At 35.4% G+C, this 27,967-nt stretch overlaps 2 protein-coding genes across 4 annotated transcripts; both read left to right on the forward strand.

The window, feature by feature from the left end:
- The first annotated feature begins 2,465 nt into the window (after positions 1 to 2,465).
- On the forward strand, positions 2,466 to 16,406 carry LOC117335587 (zinc finger protein ZXDC-like). Its single transcript, XM_033895681.1, has 13 exons — positions 2,466 to 3,736; positions 4,530 to 4,657; positions 5,829 to 5,978; positions 7,110 to 7,199; positions 7,590 to 7,771; positions 8,799 to 8,994; positions 9,458 to 9,632; positions 10,080 to 10,340; positions 10,637 to 10,723; positions 11,153 to 11,308; positions 11,834 to 11,995; positions 12,589 to 12,731; positions 13,377 to 16,406. The coding sequence occupies exons 1-13, from the start codon at positions 2,512 to 2,514 to the stop codon at positions 13,533 to 13,535; spliced, it is 3,114 nt and encodes a 1,037-aa protein (XP_033751572.1). The 5' UTR covers positions 2,466 to 2,511; the 3' UTR covers positions 13,536 to 16,406.
- Positions 16,407 to 17,405: 999 nt separating this feature from the next.
- On the forward strand, positions 17,406 to 27,600 carry LOC117336153 (uncharacterized protein C12orf29 homolog). Of its 3 annotated transcripts, XM_033896538.1 has the most exons (9): positions 17,423 to 17,462; positions 17,627 to 17,670; positions 17,827 to 18,053; positions 20,937 to 21,103; positions 21,478 to 21,562; positions 22,301 to 22,388; positions 22,689 to 22,798; positions 23,340 to 23,509; positions 25,754 to 27,600. In XM_033896538.1, the coding sequence occupies exons 3-9, from the start codon at positions 17,846 to 17,848 to the stop codon at positions 25,961 to 25,963; spliced, it is 1,038 nt and encodes a 345-aa protein (XP_033752429.1). In that variant the 5' UTR covers positions 17,423 to 17,462; positions 17,627 to 17,670; positions 17,827 to 17,845; the 3' UTR covers positions 25,964 to 27,600. The 3 variants fall into 3 exon arrangements, with proteins under 3 accessions (XP_033752430.1, XP_033752428.1, XP_033752429.1); XM_033896539.1 differs by lacking the exon at positions 17,627 to 17,670 and having other exon boundaries at positions 17,406 to 17,462; XM_033896537.1 differs by having other exon boundaries at positions 17,420 to 17,670.
- The last annotated feature ends 367 nt before the right edge of the window (positions 27,601 to 27,967 follow it).

Consider the following 27,967-nt stretch of genomic DNA (forward strand, 5'->3'; position numbering starts at 1 on the left):
GTCAGAAATCCAAGGTGGCTGCCATGGCAGCCATCTTGAAAAACACATTTTAAACTTCTCCAGTTCCACTGGTGCGATTGAGCTGGAAATTGTTGAGGATGTTAAGGAAGGAGAGCCAACAAAGTGTTGTTATTTTTCAGCCTCGTAAAAACTTTGACATGGCAGCCACGGCGGCCATTTTGTAACATGATTGTCAATCATGGTTTTCCTGAACAACACCTATTTCAAACTTCTTCTCGAATTCCACCTGTGGGATTCAGCTCTAACTTACCTGTTATTTTTCGGGTTAATCCAAATTCTAAGATGGCCACCATGGCCAACAGTGCCACTATACCTGCTACAGAAAATGCATACTACAATAGTATAAGGGTATTTAATTTAGAGTCAGATGACCGTTAAGGCCCTTGGGCCTCGTTTTATTTAACGTCCTATACATTGCGATCCAGGTATTCATATCATCTTATAGACGACTTCCACAATGATCATGTCAGGGTATCGGGCCGACCATCACTGCGCCATTGAAACGTTCTTTTTTTAAGAACGCCGATGTGGCGCAGCGGTATAGGCTGCGGGTATTTCTGGCTAGGCGATTGGGTGCCGTAGATCGTGAGTTCGAGGCCCGGTCAGGGCACGAGTCAAAAAGTTGTCTTCCTTCGTCATTTGTGTTGCTAAGTTATACATGCACGGATTTAGATATATATAGTCCGTGATCAATGCATAGACATATATATATATGTGTGTGTGTATATTTAAATTCAGTAGGCCTATGTTTGAAAGTGTTGGTTTAAACTCTGTTCATTTTTCATAACAACTATGGGTGGCGGTCCGTGCCAATAACGACATAAAGTAACGCGTTAAAAAAGTAACGCGTTAAAATGTAACAGCAACGCGTTAAAACGCCAAATACAAAAGTAACGCGTTAAAAAGCAAAGTAACGCGTTACTTTGCTTTTTATAAGATGATATGAAATGTGTCATTTGTTCATTTATCTTATATAACTATGTATGCCATTTCAGTTGGCAGTCATGGGCTGATTAAAACTAGTGTGCTTTAATTATAGGATATGTCTTTGTCCAGTTGGCATTTACCAATCCATAACGGGCCAACTGAAATTTGATTAACGTTTGATAATTATTTTTTAAAGAATGTGGCAAGAATTACAGCTCCTATAATGACTAGTCATGTATTGAAAAAAAACATGTTTTTTACTAACGGACGCATTAAAACTATGATAAACATTACATACAGTCTACCCTCGACCTATCGCCACCCGAATCTTAAAATAGTTTATGAGGAATAACTGTATACATGTAAACGAATCGTGTTCGAATATGGGACAAAGAATTTATTCTAACAATGTGGACAATGAAAAAATGTCAAAAAGTAAAAAAAACAAAAACAACCTTTAATATCATTTTAGAGACCACTAGCGGATCCAGGGTTGGGGTGTCCTGGGGATGAGAAAATTTTTGTATAGCCTTAAAAAAACCGCACTTACTTTTGCATTTTGCATTTTAACGCGTTAAACGCATAAAATCACTCCAAAAACCTCACGGAATAAATGTTGTAGATGGGACTACATTTTGTTTGTGTTGTTATGACGATTGCTTAAACCGTGCCAAGAACTGTCTCACACTTTCCCGCGAAAACTGCTGACGTTCTCTCTTCGACGTCACTCACAGGAAAAAAATGCATTTTTAAAAAATTATTATTATTGTGTGCTATAACAGATAAAATGAAATAACCATTATGTATATAAAATTAGGAATGAAAATATTTTTCAACATTCATGAGGTCAAAATCATTGGCTTTCTGGACATATTTGTCCTGAATCGCTAACTCGATTAACAGATAAAATCAGGGACATATAAAAAGATCTTATTATATGTCCCTGATCAAATCAATAATTATTATAATGTAAATTTATATAAGAATTGATTTGTTTTCCGCATTCATGAGGTCATAACATGTTGGGTTCGGGACATATTCCATGAATCGGGACATATTCAGAGGTCCTATTACATACCTCCGTGGGTCTAGTTTATTAAAATTTGGCGTCAATATTGTTTATTTTTAGCATGTTTTCTCCAAAAGTATACATCACATGTAACAGTGGTAGTCAAACATTCACGGCTCAGTGCACAAATACAAAAGCGCACGCTACGTTGGTCTCCAAACTGGCGGAGTTTCCAATCCTGTATATACATGTATCTACATAATGTGCGTCCGCATCGATATCCCTGTTCATGTTTAGACTGAACATTTTTAGTTAAGTAATTTAATTAGATTTAATTAAAAATCTCAGGACAATTGAGTCGATACACACACCGACGATGTGATACCTACACAATGTACTCGTGTATTTCAAATGTTCCCAGACTACAATAATGTATCGTTTTTATTGGTTTATATATCCAGTATCTCGGGTTCGTGAACTCGTGACGTCAGAGTCCTTTGCGCTTTGGACGGTAATGGCGAACCCCATATGGATGTGAAGAACGGGGCCCTAACATGTCGTGTGAAGGGGGACTGGTTGGGCAAAAACATGGCGGCCCCCATGGAATACCACATGAAAGTCGGTTGGATGTAAACATTGGACTAGACGATACTTTTAGGGTTAAAAACGAAGAATTGAACACAATCCAGCCTACAGAAGATAGTCAGATAATTCAAGATGGCGTCGGAATCGACGGGAAAAATGTCGCCGAAGATAACTTGCATTTTTTGTCGGCTGATGATGATTTGGATAGTTACGAGAGAGCTGTCGTTGAAAATAATGCCGAATGGTTGAAATCACGTTGTAGAAATTTAGAAACGGTTGACTTTGATATTACTAGCAGCAATCAGGATGACGCCAGTGTTGGGGACTTGTTTGACAGCGACCCACTGCCTGACGATGGAACGATGGTGCTGCCAGAGGCTGACAGTGCGACCATTCCTCTTTCGGATGGAGAGCTTAATTTTACTCGTCAACTTTGTGAGGGACAAACGAGCAGCTTAGCTGTTCCATCCATATGTGTATCAAATGTAAGCATGCTTCAGACACAGCACCGAGATGCACTGGATGACCTCACAAACCCTAACATGGGGACAGAAGGCAAGCAGCTTAACGTGGAAAATCTGGGTTTACAGTTGGACTCAGATAGAAACAATACTTTGATGACTCCCCAGGAATTAGAAAGCATGCCTGATAGAGGCATCGAATTTGAGGAGTCAGTTGGACCTAAAAGTGATGCTATTCAAATAGTTCATATAGAAGATGGATCAACTTTAAAAGACATTGGAAATGAATTTGGAAAGTGTCAGTTAACACAATCATTGACAACTATGTTAGATGGTAAAAATAAGCTGATTGACACATCAGTTTTGAACAGGGCTAATGTTGAAACCTCAAATCAAAGTGTGTCTGTTGTGCAGAAATCTGGGGAATCCGGGACATCCTTGTCGCAGCAGCATATTGTGGCACCTGCCGAGGCATATGTTCCGTCAGACGGCAACCTTAAACTTGCAACAATATCTATATCTACAGACAAAATGTCCAATTCTACCCAAATTCTAGTCAACACAAACCAGGGTCAACAGCTATACCACATAAACACGGCAGATCTGACACAAGCCACGAATGCATTGGAGCCACTGTCTCGGCCAAATGCACTGCAGCATGTTGTTACTGACCCTAGTCAGATTAAGACGCCCCAGCAGATGGACAGTAATGTTGTAGCTCCAGTCCAAACAGGTTATTATATCACTTTTAAACTGAAATTAACAAATAATTGTCTGTACTCCAGGTAACTTTTGGACAGACATGCATTTATGCTTGCACTTTTAAAACATGGGAGGGGTATAATTCTATTTTGTAATTATTATTATTACTTTTGAGTTAACATTGCGTCCTAAAAGGTACATGTATGCTTGAACAATATGGTTGCAAATATTGTAGAGGTAATTACATATAAATCATATATGTTTTAGTACGCATTCACACAGATTTTGAGCTTAGCTGGAACAATGAATTATGAAATATTGACAAAATCTAATTCTTTACAATTTGTGGAGGTATTTCCATACAGTATATGGAATTTATTGAAGCATAGGTAGTACTGCAGTGGACACACAAAAATAAATGATTAATTGTGTGTACTATGACATTGTGTGTCATACTTTGACTTGTTAAAATTCAGTTCTGCATGAATTTTAAGATTTTCAAAACGGAAGAGAAAAAAGTCACAAGTCAAACTTGGGGAATGAACAAGCTCTAGAGTCCAATAAGATAGTCACAATGAAATAGATGAGACTTATCTATATATCTGGTCATGGGTATAGACAATAGTCAAATAGCGCAGTCCCAGTGAGGTAGTCACCTACTACTACTATGGCTGTTCACAGGGCAATTCCAACAAACACATTCATACTAGCATGAATCGTTGTTAAAACACTTGGTTCAATAAAACTGTTTATTTTCCATTCTATGAGACAATATAGAGGTAGGCCTTTTTTTTCAATGATATTTTTTTCATTACATTTCTCAGGCTATTTGATTCTGCCCACATCTGACTATGAGAAACTGAACTTGCAGAATGGAATCCTCATGTCATCTCCGCTGGGAACTATCAGTGGTAACGTCATCCAACAGGCACCTCAGATTCACTTACAACAGGTATATTACACCAAGCTTATGGTTATATAGTATTTGTTGATCTATAAGTATAAATATTAGACTGTTGCTTGATCAAGACTGATGAAAATTGAAGCACTTAGGGGGAAAAGGCCAATCAGTATCAAGATTTGAGGGAAATTTCCTTTCCTGAAAATGGAGTTATTGTTGAGAGCTGAGTAAAACTTTTTAGGTCACCTGAGACAAAGTCTCAAGTGACCTATTCTAATTGCCTTTTGTCCGTCGTCGTGCGTCCGTAAACAATTTACATTTTCGACTTCTTCTCAAAAAACCCTTAACCAAATTCAATGAAATTTGGCAGGAAGCTTTTATGGCTAAAGGTCAACCAAAATCGTGAATTATATGGTCCCCACCCCCAAGGGGCCTGAGGGGCGGGGCTAAAAAGGGTCAAATTGACTAAAACTTCAAAGATCTTCTTCTCTACTCTCAGATATGGTGGAATCAAACATTCTTCATAGTTGGAAGGGTTTTAAGGTGCTTTACCAAACTTGTGAATTTCGTGACCCAGGGGTTTCACATTTGCCCCTGGGGAGGGGGTAAACTTTACTATAGTTTATATAGGGAAATCACATTTTTGACTATAATTTGTTGGATTTCTGTTGGAATTCATTCTAATTTGGTTAACATTATCAGCTTATGATTGCAGTTTGATGGTATACACATGTTGGCACTGACTGACCCCCAGGGGCTGATGGGTGGGGCTAAAAAGGGTCAAATTGACTAAAACTTCAAAAATCTTCTTTTCAAAACCCAATTAAGATAGAATCAAATACTCTTCATAGGTGGAAGGGTCTTATGGTGCTTTACTAATGTTATGAATTTCATGACCCTGGGGTCACAAGTTTGCCCCTGGGGAGGGGGTAAATTTTACTATAGTTTATATAGGGAAATCACATTTTTGACAATTATTTGTTTGATTTCTATTGGAATTCATTCTAACTTGGTTAACATTATCAGCATTGGATGACAGCTTAATGGTATACACCTGTTGGCCCTGACTGACCCCTAGGGGCTGATGGGTGGGCTCAAAAGGGTCAATTAGATTAACTGAAATACTTCAAATCTCAGGTGACCGTTAAGGCCCATGGGCCTCTTGTTTTTGTTTTTTTTTCGTTTTGATTTTCCAATCTCAAATATGTTTCCTTATTTGTAGCTACCAGATGTCCATATGGGTTCCATGGCAGGTCAAGGAGCACCCAGAAAGTACTATATGTGTGGGGAAAGGGGATGTGAGAAGATCTTCAAGAAGCTGTCCAAATTCAGAGTCCATCAAATGAGACATACTGGAGAAAGGCCATTTAAAGTGAGAAAAAAAATGAAACGTGGATAAAGAAAAAGTTACTAGTAGAAATTATTGACCTTAACTTGATTAATATGATATCAGTGCTCCAAATAAGAGGTTTACAAACGTAATTTAGGCCTTGAAATAAGAAAACATACACAAAACTCCCATGAAGAAGCATTATGCCTAAGACCTTGACGCAAGACGTACAAGCTACTGTGAAAATTAACATGGAATAGTAATGTGTTCATGTACTATTTATTATGATGTGCGAGACATTTTATTGACTGACAATGCCCAGCGTAACTGTTTACGTTTCGATGGATGTTCCAGGTTCTGTTTGTCGCTATAGGTCTGACCGCGAGTACTTCTAAGCACTCTCTTGACTCAGATCACAAATGACATGAGGCACATTGTGTGAATGACAACAAGCTTAAGATGGTGTCTGCTAACAGTATTTTTTAAAACTAAATCATCTGTCAATGAAAGCCGGATTATCGGCAAAGGTATTAATTATTAATTATTTGTAAAAGTAACAACATGTCAAAATTCATTCAACGACAACAAAAACGTAGAGCCATTCATTTCTGTATCTGGAATTTTTGAGAGACGGTGACATACAGATCTTATTTTGTAAAGTATGTAGGGATAGAAAAGAAAACCATGTAGATTGTTGTGTTGTATATTTTAAGCATGCGTACAATGACCTCAAAAGTATCTGGATTACTCCCTGTCCTTCGTCAGAGGGAGTACATCACTCCCTGATTTAAGAAGTTATTTGGAGCACTGTGATATGATGAAAATGATTAGAAAAATAATTAACGATGTTGGTGTTATTGTCCTCTGATGTCCTGCACCCGAGACCTTCAAATTAATTTTAATGTTGATCATAAAAGACCAGATTTTAAATTGGAGTTTGGATTTGGAAAACATACGATAATTTGTGTTTTCTAATGACCTGTCGATCTAGACCAACTGTAACAGTGTAACCTGTCTCGTTTGACAAGATGCTCTATTGGGGAAAAAAACCTGGATGTTTTGCTGGTATTCAGGAAATTTCTGTTAGCAGAGATTGACACATTTTGCATTAACACTCTTCATTTGATCAAATTCCCTTCTTAATAAAAGTTTAACATTCCAATTATTTACCAGTGTTCAAAGCCAGGCTGTGAATGGGCATTTACAACGCTGTATAAATTGAAGCGGCATGGGGAATCTCATCAGGGGAAAAAGGATTATATTGTAAGTATATCATTTGCAGAGCTTCAGAAGATTTACTGAATATATCTGAAATAAGCCTCTGCATACAAATTTTATGCTCCCCTTTTCACTTTTGCAGAACCATTAAAGTAAAGCTAGAAGTGGTTCACAAAAATGTCCTTTCCAAACTTAAATACTAAAGTTTTACAGTAGGGGAGATGTTTTCTCAATAGCAATGATATGTGATCAAATCATTTTGTTAATCCTAATATTCTGAAAACAAAATAGGCAATACAAACCCAGCTGAAATGTAATTTCCTATAAAAACAACTTTCATACATCTACAGCTGTACTGTAGTTTATGGACAAAAGAAATTTAAGTTATAAAGGAAATCTTGTTATTAAATGTTTTCTCTTATATTAAACTTTCAGTGTGATTTTGAAGGCTGTGATAAGAAGTTTACCACTGTGTATAACCTGAACTCCCATAGACGACTCCACGAACGTCCGTGTGTGGAGGTGTGTACAGAGGAAGGATGTGATGAGAAATTTGCCACCAAGAGACAACTTGACCTCCATATGAAGTGCCACAGCGGTATGGAGAAAACTTACAAGTAAGAACCCTGTACTGCAAGTTAAAATGAATTTGACAGGACTAGAGGAAAAGGTTCACTATATATCCAAAATGTGTTACAGGATTTTGAAATATTTCAATAAATTTAAAAGAAGCAGGCCTTTGGATTTTGAAATATTTCCAATAAATTTAAAAGAAGCAGGCCTTTGTCTATCAAGCTTGTTTTGTCTTATAAAGAAAGTTTTACGGGACATGATTTACATTCATATTGCATAGATACACACTCTGACATGAATGTCCATGTCACTTTGAATTTTTAAAGGAGTTCAATATCTTGATACAGCACCAGCTTGATGTGAGTGCCAAGTGCCCTATCAAATTATTGCACATGTTTTAATGATTTGATATGGCATCAACATAAGTGTAAGATGCTATATTTCACACAACTCATATTCATAAGGAAATTAGCATAAAATATTTACATTTATACTACAGCCCCACTATATAACTTCACCAAGCTCTCTTGGAAGTTATGAGTCCATAACTTCCAAATCTTTATTATGACGTCATTATTATAGTGACGTCATAATTGTAACGTCAGCGATAATGAAAGATGGCTGTTGAAAAGGCTGTTCCGTCTTTGACGATAATAATTTGTTTATTCATTATCAGAGTAAAATTCCTGGATATAGTCTTTCAAATTCGTTGTCAAATGTAAATATAAGCATTGAACTGCTTTCATTTGGAAGTTATGGGCTGATGAATGCCAACTGGACAAAGGCAAATTCAACATGAAGCTCGCTAGTTGAATTTGCCTTTGTCCAGTTGGCATTCATCAGCCCATAACTTCCAAATGAAAGCAGTTCAATCCTTAATTATACGATTGGTTTCCCTATTAAACGTGAGTTTTACTACCCAGACAATTTTGTGACTGTCTGATATCAGACACTACTGCTTTCCACATTCCAACCCATTGAGAATAAAAAGTGATTGGATGAATGAACATAATTCCCTATGTGTTTATTGTATGTACCGTAACAGAACTCTAATAAACGTATGTTACACAGGTGTCCTGTAGAGGGATGTGACAAGACTTTCTTCTCTGCCCATTGTATGGGCTCTCATCCCCGAGTCCATACACAGGAGCGTGAAGACCTTACTTGCAAGTTTGAAGGGTGTGGCAAAGTCTTTGACAAGATATGTAGGCTGAAACAGCATATGAGGAGTCACACGGGGGAAAAACCTTACATTTGCCGATATGAGGTATATGTCATAATAGTTTTGATAGTATTGTTCACTCGATAGACCACTGTGGCACATAAAAAGGCGTTTCATGCTTTTGAAAATACACTATTGTCTATATACCACAGTACAATGCGTGACCAGCTCCATGATTTTGAGTTATTTGTATACTTCTGTTACAGTAATTTAGCAGGAAATGTCTTCCATCTGTCTGATGTCAATTATACTTAGCATTAGCTACAGTAATCTTATACTAGAAGTTAGTCAGTCGCCAAACTTTGTTTAGATCTGTCTTGAGGAATAATGCTATACCAGTATATCAACTTGGGGCAACTGACCAAAACCACTGAAATCTATTTTTCTCTCCATTTTATCAAAGAGGAGTTTTGAGTGAATGTGTAAAATTTTGTACAACTATTTCCTCTCAGCGAGTGTATTTACAGATGAATTGAATTTATTCAGATTGTTCAACAACTGTTTGTAGGGATGTGGCTGGGCATTTGCAACAGCCAGTAAGCTAAAACGTCACCAGGCAAAACACACTGGCTTGAGGAAATTTGTGTGCCAACAGTGTAATAAGGGTTTCATGCGGGCAGAGCATCTCAAGGGCCACATGATGACACACTCAGGAGAGAAGCCCTATGCCTGTCCTGTTGAAGGTCTGTATCAATAGATTGAAATCTAATTTAACAGAGAGGAGTGTGTGTTGTTCATAAAATTTCTAAATTCAGTGTATCCAAAGGAAAAATATATAAAGAGATCTTTGATAACAAACTTGTATAAAAAGATTCATCTTTTAATCAAAAAGCTACGTGCAGGTGTGCTAATTTCAATAAGTCTGGTTACCAAATATAAAGTCTGTTCGACTTGCCTAGAGAGGCCAACACTATATTGGCTATCAATATTCATACCGTTTTAACATTATCACATTTTAAATACATTTGAAATAGATAGTTTGCATTGTTTATTTGGGATGAGGAGGTGATAGTTTGCATTATTTATTTGGGATGAGGGAGCATGTTGAGAAAATGAAGCATAAAGCGTTATACTATTCAATTTCATTAACTTAATGATATTGTTACACTAGCAACATTTTAAACACACAGGTTGCACAGTAAAATTCACTGCAAAAAGCAGCTTATATGTCCACATGAAGAAACATGAACAGTCGGAGGAGAAAATCATTTATCACTGTCCCATGGATGGATGCCAAAAGAAATATTCCAACAAGGTCACACTACGTCAGCACATTGTCAAACAACACATTTCAGCAAACAGTGATGTCTCACAAATGGACTTCACCACTCTTCTCATTGGAGGCTTTCAGACGGACGAAGAAATGGCTGAGGCTCAAGCAGCCATTGCTGGTATGGCATTACAGATGATGTGCTCTTGTTTGAATTTCTTAATCAATGAATATTCAAGACAACACTGACAATGTCCAAATGATTAACACCTATAAGAAGGAGTATTCTATTTATATATAAATATTCGAGGGAAAAAAACCTCATTACTCCCTCGTGACAAATTGGCTATAACAGATATATGGATAGGCTTGAACATACCAAATTGGTGTCACAACCTATAAATATTTATTGATAATAAAAAGAAAAGTCTAATTTACCTAAGTATGAGTCTTTTAACCTAAAACCTTTTTTTTCAGTTTCTTCCGTCAGTAATGCTATGCCTAATGACAGCCTAGAATCTCCAAACACAATACTCATTGACCCATCAGAATTCATCACATCAAGTAAGCTATCATTTACATTTTTCTTTTTATTGTTTACAAATATACAGTAATATAGAGCATGAATTAAAACTATTCTGTTAATTTAAACAGTGCTATAATAGAAGTAGAGCAACAAAACTGATGTTTCCAGTGCTTGCTTTATCTTTCACAAAATTTACAAAGATAAAGTCACAAAGTGTGCAGAGTATTCAATGCAATTTTAAAAGCAAGAAGTAAAGCAGCAAAACAAATGGAAAATCAGTAAATTAATCTAATAACACACATTTTTTACTAGTGTTAATTTCAAAAGTAATGCACCAAATTTTGATCTGAAATTCAATGTCTGCTACTGAATACAAAAGAGTGATGTTTTATTTATCAAGATTTGCAGCAAGATGAAGACAAATTCAAATTCCAGTGAAATTTGAGTGTTATTTTTAATGTCCACAGCTACCACAGTATCCAGTGCTGAAGATGAGCCGGGGACCATGCAACAGATTAGTCCTGCTGTGTTGAATCAACTTTTATCTTCTGTCGACCAGCCAACTACATCCTCAGACCAGCATCAGGAGAGCTCCCCTAAAATACAGATAGCCATGTCTTCTGGTTAGTTACACTCCTATGAACCACCATGATTCTATTATATAACTGCCAAGACAGTTGACATTTGTTGGGGCCGCGGTGGCCGAGTGGTTAAGGTGTCCCGACACTTTATCACTAGCCCTCCACCTCTGGGTTGCGAGTTCGAAACCTACGTGGGGCAGTTGCCAGGTACTGACCGTAGGCCGGTGGTTTTTCTCCGGGTACTCCGGCTTTCCTCCACCTCCAAAACCTGGCACGTCCTTAAATGACCCTGGCTGTTAATAGGACGTTAAAAATAAAAACAAACAAACAAACATTTGTTGAGGAACACAGACTGATTAAATTTTGTACATAATTCCACAGTGATATAGTTGTTCAAATACTTCAGTAGATTTGTATTGCCATTACTTATACATTGTATATAATATTTTGATAGACTCAGTTTTGAAAAACTGGTGGGATGAACATCTGGTGTTAAATGGAAAATTTAAAGTTTTAAGAAGGCTATCTAAGATTTTAAGATGTAAATTTGACATTGCCTAATTTCAGAAGCAGAATCTTCAGCTGGCCGGGTCCTACAGGAAAACAACAGTGGTTCAGCCAGAACAGACTTCCGTAGCAACCATCTGTTGAGTGACAGAGCGCGGAAGCGACGGCAGCTGTTACGGGAGAAAGTGTCCTCAGTAGGAGTGGACCAGTCCTCATTCCAAGGTATTTAAGTTCATTGTAACAAATTATTTCATGAATCTACTGTTTATAATCTAGATATTTCATTATCAGTTTATATTAGAATTAGCATCTCAATTGAGACATATGGTATGGGAGTCAACTTTTTGTTCACCCTAGGACTTCCATACTAATTCATCCAAATATAAAGTCATCAAAATAAACTTTTATGTACCGTACTAGTGTATTTTGGGAAGACAGGGTGTTGCATACAACTGTTGATGTAAGGTCTTGTACCTAACTTGACATTTTTATACCAAAGTTTGTCAGTAGCATTGTTCCCCAAACTTTAATGCTGTACTTTAAAATATGTATCTTGTCCAGTGAAGTGTTGCATTTGAAGTACAATGTACTACAAAAATAGATATGTATCATTGGATGGCAGTCTACCAGACATTTCTGCAACACTTCTAACGAAAAATATATGTGAAGCTTCTGTTTGTGAACTTTATATTTTGACTGCATTTAGAAATTACTATGTTATATATCATGAGATCCGGTAATGTTAAAATCGCTATCAAAAATTAAATTGACAACTGACACTGATTATGATTGAATATTTGTGGCATTTTTTTCAGATACAACAAATGAACAACAGAGTAATTTTAATGTGCCAACTTCCACAATGTCGTACTCATCATCAAACAGCATGACATCAAGGGGGATAACTTTCCGTGACCCTGAAACTGGTGTTTTATATGTACAGACCCAACTGTTACAGGTATGTATAGGTAACTTACAGAATGATTAGTAAGCCTCTCACATCACTTGTCGTAGTTCTGCAACAGTAATCTGTAGGACAAAACATTGCTGTGTAAATGGCACTGTTTGGTTCATGGTATTTTTTTCTTGCATCACGATATGCCCACGGTTTTCCAAAACAGGCCATTTACAGTTTTCTGTGTGATTATATGTGTGTCCCAACACCGACATGGTGGCAGAACCGCTTTTGTTGAGTGACTGTTTTGAATTGAAAGAACTACCTGCTTCATTTCAATCACATATTTAGAAACATTTTGGGTTTCATGTATAAACTGAAACAGATGGTGTTAAATATATTTTCTTGATTATTTGCGAAATAAATGTATTGTGATACGTGTCATGAGGGAAGCGTATCATTGCAGCACTATTTCATTGGTAGGATTAGTTTTACTGGTTTGTTGGCAGGAATTATATTCCATTACAAATGCAATTGTATTTCACATGTAAAACTGTCAGCAATATTTCATGGAGATGTGTTCAGTGTCCAGTCTAAGAATTCAGCATATACAACCCTTTAATCATACTTTTGAATCCTGTCTCAATGTTTATTTTCTTTTTGTGCTATAATATTGAATATTCAAATCTAGATAACAATCTCTTTCAGGATGACCCCCCGACCCCTGACCTTTACTCTGAAGAGACTGCCTTAGGATCTGACCTTTCATCGCTCAATGAAACATCTGGAAGTGACATTAGTGAGCATACCCTACAAACAGTGGAGTTTGTTACAGGCTCAACAATCAACCTACAGGATCTGGAGTAGCTAAAACTGCATCAACAATCCAGAATATATTATGTAACTCTTTGCTCAGCACGGACTAGTAAAGCAGAGGGAAAATTAAATTATCACAACTCAGCAATCAACATTACACAGTTTTATCAAATATCTCAGAATTCTAAACTGAACTTCACTTGAGCATGGGTTTAATGCTAGATAGATACAGCTAAATCTAAAGTTAACTTCTATTGTTTTATGATCAGCAAATTATATGATACAAATTGTATAACATATTTCTTCATTGCTTCAGAAATAATCATGTTATTAAATATGAACCTGATAGATACAGCAGATTATGCATTTATCAAAAATCAAATTGCTTTAAAACAAGTTTTTATCATTGATTGATAATAATTGTTGGTCTTGCAATTTGAAGTCTTCACTGTTTTTTACTATTATTGTATCTCGCTGAAGCTCCAAAGCTTTAACATTTTGTACCTTTTTGTACTACTCTTCTCTACCTTTATGGAATATGTCATGACCATGGAAGGCTTGGTCGATATTCACAGTGAATCCAGATGTAACAACCTGACGGATTTAATACCTGGCTGATACCTGTCTTTTATTTTAAAAGATTTCAAAGGAGTTGCATCCTTTTATCTTTATCAAGAACACGTTTAAGCATGACTGTTAGCTCTTCCCAGACAAGTTATTCCAAAAAGGTTCAACCATTTGACTGGGATTTACTTTTTCTCTCTATTGCAGTTGATAGGTTTTCTCATGTTGTGAAGCCATCCGATTTTCCATCAGTCGATAGGTCAAAAAAGTTTTAGGAAACCTTGACGGTAGGGAAGGTTAACTTGTATCATCACATGGTGACTTGAACAGAGCCTTATATTTTTATCATGATATTAAAATACTCCTCAAGATATTCCGAGATGATGGACATAGTTTGACATGTTGAGAATGGAATACTTAGATTTGGTCATAATCATAACCAAATGTTGACTGTCAATTTTATAAATCTGAAGACATATTTGGCATCCTAAGCTGCAAATAAATGTATGATATTTGCATATACATGTACTGCCATCATGAGATAGTCATTTCAGTGCAGCCCAGGTCATGATTATAACTGCCTATTTGACCAGATCTGTTTCTCATTTTCATTTGACCATTTGTTGAAATGGCTAGTAGGACAAGTGAAATATTTTCATTTAAGACTGAAAGAGTTTGTGTTTTAAGTGCTCACCTCATTGTCAAAGTGACTGAGAAATCTGTTGTCATCACACCAGCAGGCTTGTTCATAAGATCTTCATGATCACAAAGAAGTACTTCTGATCATTATCTCAACCATGTCCATGTTTAGTGACCTAAGGTCAAGGTCACTATTATTCAAGGTCAAGTAAACATGCATATTTTAGTGCAGTCGATTTTCGGCACACATCTCTCATCTTGTTAATTAAGTTATTAGCAGGATGGTGCATGTATGTATTGGATCCTCCACATTGTATGTAATACAAAATAATATCAAAACTTTTATTAAATTCTATCATAATTTGATGTATTTTTTTTTGGCACAAGATCAGCTATAAAACAGTCTGCTAAAATGTGCATGTTTACATCATTAACTGTTTATATTATTTCCATTGATTACTTTGAATTCCCCTCATTCACCATAATTATTGTTCTTTTTATTTGTGTGATATTGTTTAATATAGTGATAGTATGACACTTAGATAATATAGATGTAGGTTCAAAGTCACAACAAAATTTTAATCTTGTTTTACAAATCAAAATGAAAACACTGCCTTCGAATGAAATGGAAAAAAAAAATATCAAACTTTCAAATGATGACTCATGACTGGAAGAATATGTCCACTCTAAGCCATTGATCTCTTGGTTACATGAATTTAGTTAAGTAATTCTGGACATTGTGAATGTCAATATTAAGTATTTGGCAGCTGAGGAGTGTGCTGCTCCCTAATCTCATTGACAGTGTTCAGGAGGATTCATCTGTGATGTGGCTTTGCTTAAGCTTGGTTGCACAATTATGTATCTCGCATAGGAACTTTCATTTCATGTACTAAGATGTATTTATAATATTTTTGTATTTTGCAATGGAGGTAACTGTAACAAATGTGTATTTTGCGATGGAGGAAAATGTAACAAATATATGGGTATACATCAGTGTATAAACAATGAATGATTATTAGATAATATATAACTCAACTAACATTAATATGCCAAACACAATATTAATAATATTTAATGTTTTTTTCTATTGGACAAAAAGTTTTATTTTACAAATTAGATATTTTTACAAAGGTAACATAGCATTTATGACTTAAAATTGCCTGCTTAGCACTAAGATCTTGAGTAGTAAGGGAAGCAGAAGCAAACCTTTTGTTTTTGTTTTTTTCACAAGTGAAGGAAAATATATCCTGAACTATTTCGAGACTCGCCAAATATGACCTGAATAGTACAATTTACATGTATGCAGTCATGTATATTTATCTTCATTGATTAGGTTTAAGTTTTGGATACAGGAAGTTGTGTAAAATGTTGGCCTTAGGTACACAATTGTTTTTACATATATATATGTATGACATGTATATTTGTATTTGTTAGTAGTGCTGATATTGTTCAGCTTCTGGTAATAATTATCGTGTAGTACAAAGTTCATATGTAAATATACACAGGACATTAGATGTACTAGATGGACAACATTGTGTGCTGTAAGAATTCCAGTAAGACTATATAATGGTACTGTTTATATGGTTAACATGTGTTAATATGTACCTTGTTTATGAATCAAAGAATGAAAGAACTGTGTAAGAGTATTTACATGTGTGATTGGTCACTTCTGTGTCGGAAGTTGTGTCATTAAATGGTGCTTGAAGCATTTCAGTATAATTTTGGCGTTTGTTCTTTATATAATATATTTAATATTATATATAACTCCAGGCCTACAACAATTTTGGTATCTGGCCATCCCGCCATTGTAGCACTTTTCTGAGATTATCTCCGAATCCAGAAGGCAAAATTTTCCGAGATGTAACAAAGTCAAGATGAAGATAAATATAGAACCAGGAGTATGCAGACAAAAAAAAACATTGTGCAATGTTAAGCTCATCTGCCAGAAAAGCTGCGATGAAGGGCTATCAGATTTGTTTACTTTTCAAAGTAGCATGTGTTAAATATTTCATTTTCTAAATGTCGCCCAAAAAGTTCCACAATAAGAATAGCTTTGGGGTATATTAGGCCAGTAGTATTGAGGGTATGAAGAGCAAGTTTGTTGAAATGAATGACATGGTCACTTTTTAAGGCTGCATGGTTTAAATGTATGTTGACATAATTGCTGCTTCAGCATAACCAGAATACATAGTCATGGACTCGTGGTATTTACCATGGCAAAAAACTTGTGAAGAGTTCCTTGGTATCGGAACAAAATAGCCAGAGACATTTAGCTAGCTGAAGTACATGTACACATATTTTGTATGCGAAACTAATTTAAATACCGGAATTGGGATAATATCTGAAGTTTGTGATCCCATGACTAGCTTTGAAAGTACATTGTTAACATGATTTTTCAAACGTTTTCTATTCAATAACCATAGACCAATAACGTTGGGGGCCGAGTGGTTAAGTTGTCTCAACATTTTATCACAAGCCCTCCACCTCTGGGTTGCGAGCTCAAAACCTACGTGGGGCAGTTGCTTGGTACTGGCCATAGACAGGTGGTTTTCCTCCGGGCACTCCAGCTTTCCTCCACCTCCGAAACCAGTCACGTCCTTAAATGACCCTGGCTATTAGTAGGACGATAAACAAAACAAACCAAACCAAACCCAAGATTTTAAAAATATGACCGATACAGACACATTGGGCCTTTTTGTTTAAACTGGAGTTACTTCCCTTGTTTTCGAACTCTCAACATGGATGCGCCCATCTGTCAAGTGTGAAGTGATTCGGGTATTATTTGTTAACGGTTATCCTTAGTTATTTCTTCATATTTTACATGGTGTTGCATTGTGCTGTATTTGATAATTCATAATAGCCGAACTTGTGTCGTTACCGACTTGCGTAATTATTTTGTATTGCCCTGAGTGTTACGTCGGCATTCACCTTATTCACAGGTATCGGTGGGACGTGTCATGACTCTCAGCTACAAAGTCTATAGGTATATTAATAATTCTTATATTAATTGATATCACTTTCAATTTAAATGAGGTCTGTCTATATGCGATTCGGGAAGTTACAAGGACATTCAAAACTCCTAACAAAAACAATCTAGACTTTAACTTGAAGCTACAATATTATCTGTATCCAATTCAAGTGGCTGATAAACTACTGTGATGTCAGGACTGGGGTCGGTACAGCAGAAGATTTCCTGCGTGTTTGAGACAACAGTCCTGAATGAGCCATCGAAAAAGAGGTCATACCAACAGTATAATGTGGTGGCAACTAACACAGTGAGACAAGCGGCCATACGAGATGGCATAGCCACTGCTATCCCTACAGAGAAATTGGACGGTACCTGTGTCTTTATATCAGAATTTCAAGGTAATAAGCGTGGTTTATCATCAATTACTTAATCTTCAAAAAAATATGTTGTCTTTCCTTAAATACGAAACAATTAATTTTATGTTCTTGACTTATAGGTATGAAATTTGAAATCTGAATTCCAAGAAGGTTTATGTTGAATTAACCTATAATAGAAGTAATATAGCAGAACTGGACCGGGATGAACGCCGGCGACCAGGTAGAAAAATTGGTAGAGCATCCGGCTAGTAATATTCTGAGGTCCCAGGTTCAAACCCTGTCTTGTCGTGCATTTTTCCTCTCCTATTACATATGGCTTCCAACTAAATACCCACAGAGGTGGTATATGGTCTCGGTTGTGTCTTTTGGGTTGAAGACTTTGTTGAAGGAGGGAGGAATGTAGCGGAACTGAACTGGAATGAACGCTGGCAACCAGGTAGCTCAACTAGTAGAGCATCCGTCTAGTGTTCGGAGGTCCCAGGTTCTAACCCCTGTCTGGCCATGCATTTTTTCTCTCCTGTTACAGTAATATTGATAATCTTTAGTTTCTGACGATGAAATACATGATTAGCTAAATATTAATCTTTCGCATTGGTTATCTTTTTAGTAAAATACATTTGTTAATTAAAAGTTGTATATATTGACAAAATAAGTAGCAGTAAAGTTATATCACATTTACCTTCATTGTCTCATGCATAAGTATAGTGTCAGTTGAATGGCATATATTACCTAATGTAATTTGTACATGCTAATATAGCAAAAAAATAAAAACTGACATAATTAGTCAATATAGGATAATTAAAATACAGTACAGCATTATAGCTTCAATTTCAGCATTATTACATACATCTAAAGCAATGTATGCTCAGGAACTGTCATAAATCATTTATGATTAGAATATACAACGCAGTGATTAAGATAATTATTGCAAACATAAAGAGCAAGCTTAAGCATAAGAAGTTGTTTTTGATGAAAGGAATCATTTGTGTTCTGTAAGAGACATTTAAAGGAAGCAATGCTTGTAGATGTTTTAATAATGATCTTTTTATTCAAGTTTTTCATCAATGCAAAGTGCATAAAATACAAATACTCCTATCTATATATATATTATTTGTATATTCACAAACATACATACATAAACAAACATAGGTCAGATCTAACATTCTAAAATAGTAGTGACAGATACATAGGCTATACTAGGGAAATCTCTGCTAGGGGCATATTTATTTCCATGTATATACCATAAATATATACATACCACAGCATGACAAAGAAAGAAAGAAACAAACACACATTTCTCTACTATTTATGGATCATAATGAATGAGAATTAATGAGATATCAGTAAAGAATTGAAATAAGGAAATTAATTAAGTGACAAAAAGATTTTTAGAAAATAAATGCAGATTTAAAAAAAACAATAAGTACATTACATTGCATTTATAAGAGAAAAGGAATTGGAATTGATAACTGCCAAGGAAAAATAACAAGAACAAGAGGAAAGAAAGCATAAAGAAATGGGAGAAAAAGAAATAGGGTAGGTTGGCCCGGGCGAGATGGAGATAAAGGAACAGTACTAAACAAACACTCACACAAATAGATGTTCAGGTATATTTCACATTATAGAACTATATTACATAGATAACATTTCAGCTTTTTGAAGGGCTGAGGCTGAGAAAAACACAGTGATACTTGTACAAGTACCAATAAATGAATAAATACATAGAAGCATAAAAAATTATATCAGATGAATTAAGCATTATGACTTAATTAGTTTTTCCCATTTTCTCCATTCATTTTTAAGTTTTGTTTTTTCATCTTTGCCAGTGGCAATGTATTTTTGAATCATATAATTATCTTTTATTAAATTAATAAGAGCATTAATATTTAAAGATTTATGCAAAAATCTCATTTTATAAATATACTGCTTTATGATAATTATGATTTCATTATCCACTCTATTACTAGGAAGGAAATTCTGATGTCAAAGGCCAAATAGAAAAGATGTTTTGTTTACTGAGAATTGAATTAAAAGAGCTTCCAATAATGTGTCAAAACTTTAATCTTTGCACTTCCTCACATTCTCATAATATATGAGTTATTGTTTCTGGCTCAGAGTTGCATAGTATACATAAAGGGGAGACAACTAGTCCAATTTTAAAAAGAAATGAGTTTGTTGTTAGTATATGGTGAATTACTCTGAACTGAAACCACTGTAATTTTGTATTTGTTGTAACACAGAAAGGCATTTTATATATTTTACCCCACATTTGGTTATCTATGTTGTTGAAAATGGTATTCCATTTTCTAGTGCCAGATGGTATAGTATCTGATTCGGTTGTAGAGTTTTAATTTCATTTGGTAACTTGTTCCAACTCTGACATTCTGTAACTACAAAATCATTTCCATAACATTTGGTACCATGCAGTTTAAAACAGAAACCATATCGACAGATGGAGTGTCAAAGGGAACATCTAAAATCAACCTTGCTGCCTGTTTTTGAGCTTTGTACATTTTTGGAGTAAGATTTTAGGGGCATCCACTCCAAACTGTTAGTTTAACATTATAAGAAGTGAGTAAATACACTTGCATTAAAATATTTGATTCTAGCACTTGATGGATCATACTTTTTAATTCTTCTTGAGAAACCTAAGCCTGTAATATTTACTATCGTCAACAGAGAGTTAACGTAGTCAGTTAAGCATTTGTCGACCTTCTCAGACTGTACCTGGTCAAGCAATGTGATGTTTAAAGAGAGGTTCAACTGATAATCATTTTGACCTTGCTTTTTATTATGTATATATACAAATAGAATGCAGACAAAACTAAGCGTATAATCATATACTTAGTTTTGTCTGCATCCTATTTGTTTTGAACCAGTTACCAACTATATCAAACCTTGTAGGTAAACCCTGGTTGTGGGCTCGCTTGGACAGAAAACCAAATAAGGCAGCGGAAAAACGTTTTAAGAAATTCCAGACCCAGCGACGACAAGGACAGGGAGACTCTGGACTTGCCCCTGAAGAAAGTTCAGAGGTCACATTCCATTGGGAAATTCCTGGCGACTTTAAGGTTAGATCATTCAGGAAAATTTTGTTATAAATATTGTTGGCAAATTAAAATTTGTTCAGAAAAATGACGTGATGATAATGGGGTTTAGAATAGAGGGACCTTCAAATGCATTGACAGTGAAAATCCTGGACCTTTAAGGCAACTCTAGGTATATTCAACTAGTAGGGATCATTTTATTTGAAATGTAAGAAAACATGACATTTGTATCTTTACGTTTCATTCAGTGTATCCATATACTCACACAAATATTATAACTAATATTATAGGTATCTCAAATGTAAAACATTGTAACAAATCTGTATTTTTCTAACTTTAAAATCTTAGTATAATGGTAAAATTGTTTTAACAGCTGTTATTTAATTCAAATACAACAGGATGTACCAGATCATTGGATACCAGCATCAGGTGTTCCAATCAGTAACGAACAGCCACAACCAGATGTCAATGGACACATTCCAGGTACACCAGAATTTTAGTCCCTGATTATATCTCCCATTTAGTAAAAAGAGGGGGGTGGGGTACATAGTAATCACTTTGTCAGTGCATCCATCTGTGATATAATTTGTGTTGAAAATCTCTTATATCTGTTGACAGATTTAGTAGATATTCACACCATTAAGTTTCACCATCAAGGTATACACCTGATTATATGTATTATATTTTGATGGTCATCGGTCAAGGTTAACCATAGTGAGTGACAGGTCACATCTGACCACTTTTGAAATAAAAAAAAACAACTTGAGTTTAATATGTCTTCTGAACTTTCTGGACAGATTTAGTTCATATTCATACCATAACATTTCATTATAAAATTCTTAAGTAACTTGTGATTTGATTTTGGTGGTCATTGTTCAAATTATTCAACAATATCCTCTTTGATATTAATAGTACTTCTAGGTGCTGATATTAAAATTTGTAAATTGTCTGAATAATTTAGCAATACCCAGAATGCTTGTTTTATTGGTGATGGGTGGGACATGGATGTATATCTACATTTTGTATGTGAGCCCCCACTCAAATTGCTTTTATTAACAATATAATAAGATGATTATTATTGTAATCTGGTGTCTGCTTTTACACTGTACAGAAATGTTCACCTGCATCATGTTTTAGTTTCCAACGTTACAAATGAAATTTTAATATTAAGTATTTTTCATAGTTCACTGATCAAATACAAATAATGATTTCCTCACACAGGTTGGGTACCTGTTGATTTAAGCTCTCGTCAGCACTGTTGGCACCTGACAGCTGTTGATCTGACACATAGCATTGGACTAGTCCTCAGGTACCAAAATGTTTAACTCTGCTCTTTATCTGTTTTGTTCTTTTCCTTGCAAATTAAAGTAGCTTGCGTTATGAGGTTAGGCAGATTGACAAGTGAAGCGAGATACATTTTCTTGTGAGTTTTGGAATATTTCAAAGTCTTAGGACTGCAGTGATGTCTTAAAAAGGTCAGGTTTATAGTAAAATTTGCTGGTGAAATTAGAAAGATTTCCTGGTTGAAGGATGTCTTATTGAAGTGTTATTGTTATTATAAGGGGTAATTTTAAATAATCATAGAAACTGCTGACTTTCATTCTGACAGAGAAAAGACAGATGAAGGGAGAGAACTACAGGTGGAACTGGTGAATCTGTCGGAGTTGATTGGAACCACAGCAGAGTTAATAGGCACCCACATCAATGCCAATCCCTATGGTAATGATCTCTAAATTCTACATTGAAAAACCAGTCCTTGATTTCAATACTTCATTAAAATTCTGTCTCTAATTAAAGTACACCCGATTCACAAACTTATCCATATAAATCATACCTCAGTAAAGGAACAACACCAGGTGTATACATTGTTTTTCACAAAAATGTATAAAATGGCACCCATCATAGAGAAATATGTATAATTAACACTAAGAAAATTAAAAAAAATATATAGCATTTTCCTAATATGATTGTTCTAAAGGCATAAACTATACTAAATATAGAGACAGATTAAGATACAGTATTCTCTTTAAATTAAAAAGACAAAATGATAGGCTCAAACTTATGGTGAGCGGTAAAAGCAAAGGTTTATCAATTTTTGTTTTAACAAACTGATTTAATTAAAACAAACTTTACATTTTATGAAAAAATTGTGCCTAAATTACACTAAATTGACAAACTTATCCCTGAATTATGTTTTTTTTCTTCTGAAATATACATCTCCTTATTTGGTCACAGATTATATCTATCTCTTCATCAATAGGGATTGGGAACAAGGCAACACCCCTCCATCTTATGGTGCTCCACGGGAGTATTAGGGCAAAGGTCCCAGCAGGACTACACCTGGATGAAGTGAGGTCGTGGTTTGAGGGCACAGACAGTGGACGTATGGAGGGCGTGGTATGGCACTGTGAGTCAGGCAGCCTGTATAAGGTACGATTCAGGTTAGGTTGGAGTAACACAGTATACATAAAAATATTTGTCATTGTTAAGTTTTGTTCATTTGTCATGCCCTTCATAATAGCAGTTAACTGTACACTGGTATACTACTATACATTAAACCTTTGTCACAGTGGTAAATAACTTGTGAAGCTTGAATATATCTGAGAAAAAGTTTATGGCTATGCAGTATTTCAGTATTTTTTGTATTATTACAGAAATATTGGTGACTAACTCACAAACAAACAAAAACTTTTGCTTATTATTTTGAACATTCCCAATCTGTTTAGAATACAGATTATCATTATTCCCTCACTACATAAATGTCATCACTAGTCACTTCCCTCATTTCTTATGGTTTCAAAGAATTATTTCATTTATTGTATTTTCAGAATATAGCATAAAAGTAATTGTTCAGTTTATTATGAAATCTGATTTCAAAGAGAGGAATGTTTAAATTTCATGGTTTTAAGAAAATGAAAATATAATATATGTAGCTAGTATGTAACTTCCTTCCTACTGTCATGTTACAGAAATTAAGAAGCAAATTGCCAGAATTCTTTTGAGTTAGAGATACAAGAAAAGTCTCCAGATTTAATGTCACAAAAGAGTTGCATGGGAGTGGGTTGGTCATTGGAATCTTTTAAGAATAGGAGAAAGTAAGCAGTGGTGGAAATTGAGACTGTTAGAGGGTGCTGGTGGGGTGGTTAGTGTAAGAAATATTACCTTGTAGACTGAAGGGAGAGGGTAGGCAGTATAAAATAAGAGATGTTACATTGTAGGCTGAATGGAGAGGGTAGGCAGTATAAAATAAGAGATGTTACATTGTAGGCTGAAAGGAGAGGGTAGGCAGTATACAATAAGAGATGTTACATTGTAGGCTGAAGGGAGAGGGAGGGTAGGCAGTATAAAATAAGATATGTTACATTGTAGGCTGAGGGGAGAGGGTAGGCAGTGTAAAATAAGAGATGTTACATTGTAGGCTGAATGGAGAGGGTAGGCAGTATAAAATAAGATATGTTACATTGTAGGCTGAATGGAGAGGGTAGGCAGTATAAAATAAGAGATGTTACATTGTAGGCTGAAGGGAGAGGGTAGGCAGTATACAATAAGATATGTTACATTGTAGGCTGAATGGAGAGGGTAGGCAGTATAAAATAAGAGATGTTACATTGAAGGCTGAAGGGAGAGGGTAGGCAGTATAAAATAAGAGATGTTACATTGTAGACTAGGGAGAGGGTAGGCAGTATAAGATAAGAAATATTACCTTGTAGGCTGAAGGGAGAGGGTAGGCAGTATAAAATAAGAGATGTTACATTGTAGGCTGAAGGGAGAGGGTAGGCAGTATAAGATAAGATATGTTACATATATAGTAGGCTGAAGGGAGAGGGTAGGCAGTATAAAATAAGAGATGTTACATTGTAGGCTGAAGGGAGAGGGTAGGCAGTATAAAATAAGAGATGTTACATTGTAGGCTGAAGGGAGAGGGTAGGCAGTATAAAATAAGAGATGTAAGGTGGTATTAAATGAATACATACAATGTAATAAATTCCAGAAATGATTACATCGGCCATCCACCTATTGTCAGTGATAAGTAAATCCCTCGTAAAGACTTATCAGGAATAGTCCACATCAATATAGTCAAATTTCCCAAAGTTTTATATACTCCATCTAAACAGGAACACAGGGGAGACAAATCTGTATACCTTGAAAGTAATGCCAGAGGAATTCTGTGGTACTGTGAATATGTATATGGTAGTGGTTAACTGCTTCCAAAATAAGAATTTAAATATTGGCTTTATGATATGACCAAATTTGGTCATGCTGATACAGGGAACTTGTATACTATTGTTTTACTAATTGCTATAGTGTTTTACTGTGTACATCATGTATGAGGAGTCTCCGATTGTGGGATTTAATAGATCAATTAGTTTTAGTTTGGTGTTATTTCATGTTCTATTACCCAGTAATTCAAGGTCAAGAGAGGATGGCACAATTTATTAGAATCAAAATTACAGCTAGGACTTCTCATTTTTACAGAAGGCACAAAAAATTAGAGATTTACCTGTATACTGAAATCACAGTTCTCAATTTAATGAATTGCTATTATTTCTTCCTTCCTGTCAAAGACAGTTTTCACGCCACAACAATTCCATTTGAATAAGATTAGGGCAGTTGTGTGTATTGTTAAATATTCTGCGAGATTATTTTTTCATCAATACCCTTTATTCTTCACAGCTTCATCGTCACCATATTAACCTACCCTGGCCAGTCAGTGACCCTGCATTGAGTCATCGCCCAGTCAGCATATCTGTTGATTTCACTCAGTATGAGACAGAGGAGGACAAGAAATCGTGTTTGTGGACTTTATCTAAACTGAATGGACAGATATGTGACTCACTCCCTGATATAGTTGGGGCTCTTGACACGCTTTCCACACAGTCATAGCCCAGATAGGCTGTAAATCCAGTAGAATCTTAAAACACCAGGACAAATATATGTGATTAACTGGAATCGGATCTGTGAAATGTCTCACAAACTGTTTTAAATTTTGTTGTTTTTGTAAATGTTTTACTTTTATTGTTTTTAATTGACCTATTCAAAGTCAATAGAGTAGAAATGGAGAAATTTTTTTGAGAATTTTCTTCCTATGTTCCTAGAAAACACAGGGCACTCATCTCTGACCTGTCGGTTTCTGCTACAGAGTGCTATGAAATTATCTTGCACCAATGACCTTGACCTGTCTTCAAGGTCAGAGGGGTCAAATATGTTAAAAACTTCCAGAATTTTTTTTTTTTTTAAGTTCCAGAAGACCAAGAGCCTTGATATGTTGCCAGCTGGTACCTAGGACATAATGGTATACATTTTCATTGTGTAAATGACTTTGGTCTATTTTCAAGGTCACAGGGACCAAATAGTAAAAGTTCCTTTGTGAATCTTCTGCTCATGTTCTAAATGACCCAGGGTACCCGTCTTTTCTCAGTAAGTATCTGTTATGGAGTGCTATGAAATTTCCTCATAGCAATGACCTTGACCTATTTCCATAGGTAAGATATGTTAGAAACTTCATTGATCTTCAACGAAGTTCCAGAAGACCCATATGTATAGTATTTTCCTAGCAGTTAACAAGGATTGAGTGCTATAAAGATTTGGCATACAAATGACCTAAGCAAGATCGCCATTGTGAAATAAGAAATATGTGACCATGTACACTATGGATACGACACAGGATCAACAACTTGTTTTACAAATACCAGCAGGAATATTTTGATATTTCAATACCATCAACTGACTTGGACAATGCATCTATGAAAAACCCTGCATTATTATTCACCAATGCATCAGAGAACATTACCAGTTAGAAATATTGTACATATTTTGTATGTCGTTTCCTAAAACATCACTATTGTATTATACATCCAGTCAACATGAAAAATGAATTTAGTAACATTGCTGTAATTTCTAACTTGCCATGTGAGTTATTTAGGGCCCATGGTCAATACTATTGGAAGATAGCATGAAAGACATGGTGTGATAAGTACCTTTAAAATATGTATTTGGGGATATATATAGTATATACTGAATGATGAATTATAAAACTTCACCATACAACCGTTTAATCCTTCAAGGACTCGTCAGTGATGAATATAAAGCTTCACCATACAGCCGTTTCATCCTTCTAAGACTCGTCAGTGATTAATATAAAACTGCACCATACAACCGTTCTCTCCTTTTAGAACTTGTCAGTGATGGTTATAAAACTTCACCATACATCCGTTTCATCCTCGGATTCCATGGTAATGGGCCTGAAATTTATCAATTCAGAAAATAAGTAAGGATTATATTAATTTAGATTCAAATTATGTATCTAGACTTTAGATAATTGAACATAAAATGTATATAGTTGTAAAGTTAATATAAGCATACTTCTAAACATTTTTTTGTCCAAACGACACCTCAAAGTACTTGACCATCAGCTTAATATTCTTCAGACGAAACTATGTAAAAGCTGAAATTAAGGTATTAAGTGATACCAGTCATATTTATTTACAACTGTTTATTGATTAAAGATTTTTTTTCTGTTATATTTGCATAATTTTCAGGTCATCTGACCCGAAGGGTCAGGATGACCTATAGTGATCATGTTTCGTCTGTCGTTGTGCGCCTTGCGTAAACTTTTCACATTTCAAACTTCTTCTCAAGTTCCACTGGTGAGATTGAGCTTAAACTTTGCCTGAAATGATCCTGAGATGGTCCTGACCAAGTGTTGTAATTTTTCTGGTCGGTCAGAAATCCAAGATGGCCGCCATGGCAGCCATCTTGAAAAACACATTTTAAGCTTCTTCTCCAGTTCCACTGGTGCCACCGAGCTGGAAATTGGTGAGGATGTTAAGGAAGGAGAGCCAACAAAGTGTTGTTATTTTAGGCTTCGTAAAAACTTTGACATGGCAG

The sequence above is a fragment of the Pecten maximus genome, chromosome 10 (genome assembly GCF_902652985.1).
Source record: "Pecten maximus chromosome 10, xPecMax1.1, whole genome shotgun sequence".
In the NCBI taxonomy this organism is placed as follows: domain Eukaryota; kingdom Metazoa; phylum Mollusca; class Bivalvia; order Pectinida; family Pectinidae; genus Pecten; species Pecten maximus.

Bases quoted from the DNA above. Each gene is read 5' to 3' on its own strand.
- LOC117335587 (XM_033895681.1), top strand. From the start codon at position 2,512: ATGTCGTGTGAAGGGGGACTGGTTGGGCAAAAACATGGCGGCCCCCAT. The intron at 5,979-7,109 runs GTGAGAAAAAAA...ATTATTTACCAG, and splicing joins CTGGAGAAAGGCCATTTAAA to TGTTCAAAGCCAGGCTGTGA. The intron at 11,309-11,833 runs GTTAGTTACACT...GCCTAATTTCAG, and splicing joins ACAGATAGCCATGTCTTCTG to AAGCAGAATCTTCAGCTGGC.
- LOC117336153 (XM_033896539.1), top strand. From the start codon at position 17,846: ATGTCAGGACTGGGGTCGGTACAGCAGAAGATTTCCTGCGTGTTTGAG. The intron at 21,563-22,300 runs GTACACCAGAAT...TTCCTCACACAG, and splicing joins TGTCAATGGACACATTCCAG to GTTGGGTACCTGTTGATTTA. The intron at 23,510-25,753 runs GTACGATTCAGG...TATTCTTCACAG, and splicing joins AGTCAGGCAGCCTGTATAAG to CTTCATCGTCACCATATTAA.